Source organism: Frankliniella occidentalis, unplaced genomic scaffold (assembly GCF_000697945.3).
Source record: "Frankliniella occidentalis isolate FOCC.00 unplaced genomic scaffold, Focc_3.1 Scaffold150, whole genome shotgun sequence".
Taxonomy (NCBI): domain Eukaryota; kingdom Metazoa; phylum Arthropoda; class Insecta; order Thysanoptera; family Thripidae; genus Frankliniella; species Frankliniella occidentalis.
In genome coordinates this window covers 297286-306537 of record NW_026267277.1, presented here as the reverse complement: position 1 = coordinate 306537, position 9252 = coordinate 297286, and the positions used below count along the sequence as shown (strand labels likewise).

General features: G+C 56.2%; 1 protein-coding gene across 1 annotated transcript in view; it reads right to left on the bottom strand.

Moving 5' to 3' along the window:
• LOC113204302 (heterogeneous nuclear ribonucleoprotein L) overlaps positions 1 to 9252 on the bottom strand; it is a gene marked incomplete in the record, with an annotated part of 90668 nt that overhangs the window by 11267 nt on the left and 70149 nt on the right. Inside the window, 1 exon segment of the mRNA XM_026419439.2 lies at positions 4508 to 4571. Coding sequence (XP_026275224.2) covers positions 4508 to 4571 — 64 coding nt within the window.

Genomic DNA, 9252 nt, shown 5'->3' with positions numbered 1-9252 from the left:
CGGGCCTCCAGCAGCAGCGAGGTCGCCGTGCGGGTAGGCAGCCCTCGGGCTGGAGCGCGTGGCTGCGCGCGTGTTGCCTACTCTGCGCCTGACGGCCGCCGCCCCCCATTAAAGCACGTCTCATTTATCATCTTCCTCCGTCACGTCCGCGGCGCATTAATGAAGGCTAAAAGGTACCGGGGCGGCGCGCCTGGACAGGGCCGGCGGTATTCCCCAACCTCCGGCGCCCCCCCCCCCTCGTGCTGATTTGGCTTGCTGAGCTGAGCAGCATCAGCCGATGCGATCGTCCAGGTTTAACGCGCTACGAAGGTCTTCCCCCCCGACAACCCCTCACCCCAATCCCTTCCTCCTTCCTAGCGTCCTTTGCCAATCCGGCGAAACAGACAAGAGAAAGGACAAGTAGCAACACAGCAGTAGTCGCAACTCATGCACAAGAGGGGCACGGAGTGAGTGGGTCGAGATAAAGGCAAAGGCAGGAGCCAGACCAGGAGACGGCCGTCTTATTTTACTTCGTGTTATTTTCTTCCCCTCTTGTCTCCCCTGCCCCTCTGCGTGAGGGTTTTTTCTTCTTTCCACTTTCTCGTCCTTCTGTCGGGCGCACCGGGGGTTTAGGAACGACGGGCAAATAGAGTCGGGTATCAAACGCGATCTGGTTTGCATTGCACTCGCCTCTCCTGGGGGATAAGCGGCGGGGGGGGGAGTAAGGAAGGCTGGCGCGGAAGCACTCGGACGGACGATGCCTGATGCGCCCGCCGGCATAAGGGGCAGCTCTACATATTTAAAATGCAATTACGGTGTGAAGAGAGTGGGAGGGAGGAGAGCGCGAGGGGGATGGAGAGAGCGAGAGAGATAGACGTAACTCCCCAGGGCTGCAGCCTGCCAGCCAGCCGGAGCGCATCCCCACCGCACGGCCTGGGCAAGCAGAGCCAGAGCCTACGCCCGGGTACCGCAGGGACCTGCCCCCTGCTACCCTACCCGCCGGAAAAAGAAGAGAAAGAAAGAGATTACAGTGAGCGGAGCGGGACAGAACTGCATACGCCCGCCGAATTACCGGGGCGGCGAAACAAAACGACTTTAAGCCAAAAAGAGAGAAAGCGTCGGTTAGGGAGGAAGCGCCAGAGCTAAATATACAGGCCGCGCCAGATATTAATTAGAGCTTTCTCAGAGAAAAGCCTAGGCGCGCATATATAGGACTGTTTTTCCAGGCGTGGCAGAGCAGGGGGAGAGGGGGGGCGACACTGGGGAGCTCGGGGTCCCCGGAGGACCGACCAGCCGGCGCAAAGAGGCATGGCGATCGTTACTAAACAAATGACCGAGTGGACAGAGACTCTCCCGCCTCGCTACTCTCCTCCTCTCCACCTCCCCCTCACCCCAACATACAAAGGGGTAGTAAACGCAACGTGATGCAACGGACGCACCCATCCCCCCCCCCCTTCTCACCCCAGAGACAAGAGCAATTCTCTCTCCCTCTCTCTCAGCGTGACTACAAAGTAGCACAGCGACACACAGGGGTGGCATCACTGTTGACAGTCCAAACAGGCAGACAAGCGGCAGCACAGCCGATGGACCCCAAACGCCCCCCCCCCCCCCGTCCCCTGCTTGCTTCAGGCTCGAATAACGAACAGCTCTAGCTGCCCCCGGGGGAGCGTTCCGTTACATGTGTTGGTGCACGCCTCGCCTGACGAGACGTCTCACTCCTGACGCCGCACGCCCCGCCGCGCGGCCAACGAAAACACGGCCCAGGCATTCGAACCAATTCAGACATGAATGAGTGTTCATGTCCGACAGACGCCTGACGCTGTCCTCGCAGCAACGGCAGAGCAGAGCGAGGGACCAAATAATTAATGTGCGCATTTTTCCTCTTTCGTTTACCATCCCCCCCCCCCCTCTACTCCAACCGACGACAGTGCGAACTCGGCCAGTTTTGCCCAGCAGCAGAGGCAAGCTCGCGTCCACTTAGCTCGGACCGAGGCTCGGACGCACACCTGTCCCGTCCCGACGCGTATACACTCGAATCGGGTGGCCCCCCTCCTCTTCACACACATACAGACACACAGAGTTGATATCTCCCCTTTCCCCCCTCCCCCGGGGCCGCAGATCGCAGCCACAGGCCTAACCCAGCCGGCGCCGCCAATTTGGCTGACCCTGCTGCATTCTCCGCCCGCCGCCGCAGCAGAGTCCCTTATTCACCCCCCCCCCACCCCCCCACAATTCCCCTCGCATACCTTACTGCGCCCGTGAGAACAAAACTCGCAATGCCGAAACGAAATCACAACCATACCCACCCATGGGCTCCACGTCCCGCTGCGCCTCATTGAGTTCAGCCCCCGGGGAGCCGGTGTGCCCCGCGGCGGCACCCCCGCCCATGCGCTAGAGACTTTTTCATTTACACGCGCGACGCCAATTCGCCTCGGATGGAAAAGAGAAGGAAAAACGACGGCGACGAAAAAAAAGAAAAGAAAACAGGAAAAACCCCAGCACAGAGAAACGAGACACCACTATAGCGGAGCGAGAGACTCCCCACCACCTACACACGGCCCCCTTCCCCCTGTCTCGCACCTCGCCATCCAAACCAGAGCCCATCCCATTTGCCTTCATACAACACACCATCCCTTCATTTTTACCCCCTGTTGCTCCTTCGAGGCCAAAGAACACACACACACGCACACCATCCCTGCATTGCCCCTCTCTGTGCAGCCAGCCAGGTGCATGGTACCCCCGCCCCCCCCTCTATCTCTCTCACACACACACACACATACGAGCCCATAAAGCCGCGACACGGCTGGGCGGGCCTCCCCGACATTTAGCGCGTCGTCATCATCGCGCTACAGCCCCATAACGTCTTGGCACGCGCTCACAGAGGGCGCCCCGCGTCCCGCTCGCACGCCCGGCGCGCCGCCTTACCCGTCCCTCTCGCACTCATTAGCGCCCCGAGAAAGCGCGTGTGTGAGTGTGCGCCATACCGTCGATAACCCATCCCCCCTCCCCAACCCATACCAAAACACACGGCGTGCACGTTAATGGCCGCCGCGTAAATTTCTCATTTCCCGCGCATTACGCCCCATTTGCCCCCCCCCCTCCCATCCCCCCGCGACATTTTATTGCCGGGCGTTGCGGCCGACATTCAAAAACGCGTTGGCTTCGCGCGGGTCCGTTCGTAAAGGGGCACCTTTGGCCGCTACACCCCATGGAAGCTGCCGCTTTTGGCGCGCATTTTGCACATTTTCGCGTAGTCCCACTCCCCCCTTCCATCAGCCCAAGCCCCCACCCAACCGCTCGTCTGCGCGCCCCAAATCACTTGTCGACGGACGGACAGGGGAATGGATTTAGAGTGCGGAAAACAAGGGGAGGGGGCAAGGAGGAAGGAGGGGGCAGAGACTAGAGCGGCACAGCGGAGGCCCGAGGTTTTCGAACACCAATTATTCACCGGAATCAATTATTAAAGTTGGTCGCGAGCACGCGGCGGCGGCGGCGGCCTCGAGCCTCGAGGCGCGTCGCGTCGCTCCAGCCCCACACCTGGGCCGCGTGTTGTATCGAGGCGAGGCTAAACGGGACCGCGCGGCCGAGCGCCTGGGGGGGCTCCAGGAGAGGGCCTACAGGGAGAGGCCTGTGCAGGAGGGCGCAGCGCGGCTAAAGGAGCTGACGGAAGTCTATTCATCTCAGTCGCGCGGAGGGGAAGAGAGAGAGAGAGAGAGAGAGAGAGAGAGAGAGAGAGAGAGAGAGAGAGAGAGAGAGAGAGAGAGAGAGAGAGAGGACACCGTGAAATAGGAAGCCACTCACGACAAATGTAGCGGAACGGTCGTCTTCCTTCGGTTCTGCTGCTCCTGCCCCGCCGTGCACCTCCCCTCCCTCCCAGCCTGCCTCCCCTTTCGCCCAACTTACCTTTGCACGCCGCACAATCTGCCGACATCGAAGAAAACCCAAGAGTCCCTAAATAAAATGCAAAGCGCGCGACCGGCGGCGTTAGGGTAGGGCCCCGTGACAGATGGACCCTTCGCATCCGCGCACCTTCCTTCCCTACCTCGCAGGCGAAGCAAGCAAACTTTTTAAATGGCTTCTAGCAAACCATCCACTTCCTGCCAATCTAAAGCTACACACAAGCACAAAAAAAAGACAAACACAAATACGGTGTACACGCTCGTTCACTCAGACAAACATCCCGTCTGCATACCAACTGCATTTGAATAGAATGAATGATTTAAGAAGACGTCATAATATGTACTGAGAATGGATATGCCAATTGTTTTTCCTTGTGATTCTCTTTTGGCGTCAATATAGAATGAAACTGTTCAAAAATCTCTGTGAATTTGAGGTCTTAGAAAATTGTAAAGAGTTTAATTTATGTTGTTCTTGTGCAGTATCCAGTATATGCGGACAGGATCAAGTCCATTAAAGGTTAACCCTCTTTCTTTCTTTTTCCGGTATGAAAATTAAGAGGTTTCCATTCTTTTGACTGAGTAAGTGGCGCCCGGGCGGCGAGCCCGGGATGTTGTTCCAAACGACTCACCCATTGGCGGTGCTGTGTAGTCCCAACTCTCACTGTCATTTTTGTACACGTTCAGCTTGGTGGGCTGCAAAAGAGAAAAGAGTCGATGTAAGTGCCATGCCGAGTATGTATGTGTCTGTGATGTTTTTGTGATCACCAGGAGAGTATATACCCCTCTACCTACTCTCACAAAAAATGAAAACAGACAAATCAAAAACAAGGCCCCGAACACAGAAAGGTCTAAACACTAAACATTCACTAGCTTCATTAAACGCTTGTCGCAACAAACGACTGCAACTATTCTCTGCCTGGCACCGCACACTGCGAATGCATCAGGCGACCGGCTCGGGTAGGGGGGAGAACAAGAAAAGAAAAAAAATAGAAGGCGGGGAAAGCAAGTTAAAATTGTAGTTTACTACAAAGCTCATGTTTTGCTACATTCTATGTACGAGTTACTATCTCCTAATAATGGATAGCCGCCAGCCTTCAGCTGTGACGCTGCATTTCCGGGTCATAAGAACATAGGACTCAAAAGACCTGCATCGTGGAAAGTCATGAAGATAACTAGAGACAAGGCGTTTCTTTATGTCTTAAGTATTCATGTGTCAATTGCATTTCTTGTTAGCATAGAGACTTCAGTATCATGGTTTCATGTATGGAGTTGTTATCTTGAATTCATTCTTGCGCTCTGAATTGACAGATATGTTTTCCAGCCATGGGATCGTTTTTTTCCTTCTTGAGCGTTGATGGCAAATGGTGACGTGACGACAGTGTAGACTGGCGTTCCGAGCGCCGAGCGGCCAGCCAGCCCCCCACAGGCCGAACGCACCCCAACTTGGCGCCACTTGCCGCCCTTCGCTTCACTCTCTCCCCCTCCCCTTCCCCGCGAGGCGGAGAGAGTGAGAGAGGAGACAGGGGCGGGGCTGTGCAATCACACATCGACCCAGTCTAGCGAGGGGAGACGAACTCCCAACAAAGACTACTGTCCTCCCTGTGGGGTAGCGAGTCAGACGCAAAGGAACTTCTTGGTTTTGTTCTGAGTTCATTCAAGGCGTCGTACAAGTGCATTTTTTTAAAAATCAAATGTTTCCAATTTAGATTTTGATGCAGTAGTAGTAAGTGCGAGCACCGCCATGTGCAGAATTGTGTCCGTACTTGCTTCTTGGGTCTGTGCTGTTCGGTGCATGGCCTATTCAGTGAAGCTCCTCGGGTCGATGTGTTAAATTAGACGGCGACCGGCTAGGGTATGACAAATTTACGAGGCGCACACTTCCTCGGCAATTCGAGGAGGCCACGGGCGACAACCATACCAACCGACACCATGGGAAATAATGCGCTTTGGAAATACAGAGTAAGATACCATTGGATGCACCGAGAACGACATGAAAAAGGAATAATACATAAACACACACAGAGCCAATAAACGAGCGAGCAAATTATTCACTCCAGTCGGGCGATGGCACTCGACTCGAGGCCAAACAGTGACACAGCTGCGCGGCCCCACTCCAAACAGGCGCGCACACACCACCACCAAAGCTCTCCCACACACACACACACACATGGGTGCGCGAGCACGACTTTTAGAGTGCGGAACGGAGCTGCTCTCTCTAAGCAGCGGCCACAGCAACAGCAGCGCTCGATAAACTCGACCTGTTTATTTCATCCCCATCCCCTCCTCCTCCTCTTTTTCGACTTTAGCCAGATTTTATCTCGCGGAGCCGCACTCAAATTATCACCACGAGCGAGCGACACGTGACCGACCGGCATAGGCCACGTCCCAATCAGCGCATCCTAATCGCCTTCATTTTAATTTGGAGCGGCGGAGATTAAATCAAATGAAAATGGAGACAGAGCGGGTCCCTTTACGCCCCTCGCCCCCCCTCCCCCATCAGCCGCCTCACTCCGCCAGCCCTCTCTCCCGCCAGTCCCATGGCACCTGAAACAGTAACGAGATTCTGCTCCCCCTCCCCTCGCCTCTACCTCCGCGCAGTAGATCACCGCGCTCCGATAGCTCACCGGCAAATGACGAGCCGTCAAACGGGTTAACTGCCGAGCACCCGACACACTCCGGATTGTGCCTCTCGCAATCCTCGGAATCCCCATCATCTGGAGTGCAAGGGCTGCAAAACAGGACAGCGCCTACAAACGTAGGACTGTAGAGTTTTCCGGGGCAAACCTGGCTTTCAAAGTTTCAAGCAGAAATGCTCGTCAAGTTACAGACCCTTCTTGTGATGCTGAAAAACATCTCACAAATTTTTACACGATTTTGTAACAGGTGTACCAACTCTGACGGGCCTCGACACAAGAGAGGTCCAGCCCGCAGCGGTCACCACGCCCGAGCCGAGCGCGAGGGGCCACCAGAGAGAGAGAAAATATGAAAATGATAAATCTGCGGAAACGTGAGGAGGCTACCACGTGTAAACCGTGCGCCGTCAGCCATCGCGCTCTTTTTATTCTCCCCTTCTCCCTCCCTCCAGCTATGCTCTCGCCACCCTTCTCCCTCCCAGGGCCAACACACTTCTCGCTAAATTAACCCATTTTCCACGAGCACAGGGATACGAGAGGGCGTTTGTTATCACGCCCCAGCCCCCCCTCAGACACACAGACGACTGCTCTTCATTCTCTAATGCAGACAGACGAACAGACAGATGACGGCGCCCACCCCTCTCTGCTCCTTCGCTCCAGGTGGAACTTCAATAAGACACTCCCATCACAGAGATTTATAGAAACGATCGGTCGAACGGTCGGTCGGGTGGGCGAGCGGGGAGAAGACGCGCGCGCCACTCGCCGGCCGGCAACAAACTTTACCCACTCCTGGCCAGCATCGAAACGGGAAAACTTTTGACTTCAATTCGTCTGCCTTATCCTCTCCCCCCTCTCCAGCACGCCTTTTATTCGTCCTCATATCTTCTCCAGCCGCGTGGAAGCAGCGCGCGGTCCATCAGCCGACGGACGCCCAGTGCGGAGGTGACAGCGCCAGACACACGAAGCACCTCGCGGATTGTTGCCAAGTCTTGAGGGAGGAACGACCCGGCATCACTGCACACTAAAATCTTATGAACTTTTTTGTTCATAGTTACTGATTTCTGTAAACATGCTCGGCTTACGCATTTTTTAATACGCCAGTATGCACAAATTTATTCATACTGGCGCATTAAAAAATGCGTAAGCCGAGCATGTTTACAGAAATCAGTAACTATGAACAAAAATGTTCATAAGATTTTAGTGTGTGGTCCAACTTAAATTAGCGTCCACCCGTGCAAGAGTGAGAGAGCGAGGGAACGCGCGGAGGACAAGGCGAGGCAGGGTAGTCGGGCAAAAGGAAAAGAAGACGCGATGAAAAAACAAAGTTATTGGCAAATGTTTGCCACCGCTCGCATCGCGATGCGGTTATTTCATGTCCCCCCCTTCCTCAAAGGCTTAAAAAAAAAATTCAAGCAAAACAAGAAGTTCTGAAAGTACACTGCCAAGTGTAAGCCGGTCTCACACTCGCGAGATTAGCCCCTCTCCACACCCCCATTTACCAGAACGAAAAGGGTACGGAATAACCCCGCATGTGAGAGAGTCTGCCGCGAGTGTGACACAATTGACCGTATTCGCGAGCGCGCGGGGCTGCGGCCGTGGCCTGATGGCGCACGAACCGCGCGCTCGGTCGGGGGCGCCGCGTTAAAATGCAAAACAAAATGGGCCATCGACGGAAGGCGATCGAATAACCTTTCATGTGAGGGACTGGGGGGCTGCAGTGCGGTCGGGTCGGGCCGCCGCTGCACGCCACTGCACACCCATGACAATGCTCTCAGAATAGACCAGCCCCAATTAACACCGGCTTCGTGTGTGTGTGTGTCTTTTCCACTATAACCCCCCCCCTTTCCCCTTCACGTTACCGAGACCCCACTCCCCTCTCTCGCCTTCTCCTGCCTGCACGCGAGGTGCACACAAGCCACACCCAATGTCGACATAAAGTCGAATCCATCAAACCTCGGCCAGAGCCGTCGTCGGCAGCCCGCCCGCACCCCCTCCCCTCCTTCCGGCCCTTCCCTTCTCCTATACTCTCCCGTTTCCTCCATAGTCCGGGGGGCGGCCTCCTACCCTTCGTTGCGCGCGGGAAATGAACACGCCAAGGCAAAGGAGGCAGAATATAGAAAATACACACAAAAAGCCCAACCCCCTGGCCTCTCTTCACCCCGTCCACTTCCTGAAAAGGGGGGGGGGGAGTCGACATTACAGCACGCCTCAAGTAAAAAAAGTATCCCCGGCAGGTGTCGGCAGCCGCCCCCCCCCCTCCACTCTTTCTTGGCCCGGGCCGTCTGAGCCGCGAGACAAGTTTAAAGCCCTTCGCTGGCATTAACAATGCACCGCGTCACCTCCGTCGCCGTCAAGACGCCACCCCAGAGCCCCTTCCGCACGAATAAAACCACCACTTCCGAAATGAGACGCGCACCTCCCACCTACAACCACCACCTCCTCCTCCTCCTCCTCCTCGTCCCCGTCACTGTCGCACGAGGTCAGGTCAGCGGGGCGGGGTGCACCGCCACCTGCTCCCGCGAGCCCGGCTGTCGTCATAATTACGGACCTCTAGCTTGTCTGTCACCGACAGCCCCATTGTAGCGACACCGCTTCCTTCGCGCGCCCGTCTCCTAGAGGCAGTTCCGCTCTCCTCGCCCAGCAGCGTGGCGCGGCGTGGCGCGGGCGAGCGGGCCGGGCCCCCACCTGGCACGGGGCCACCCTCTCCCCCGGCCCCCAACACGCACCGACACAATGCAGCC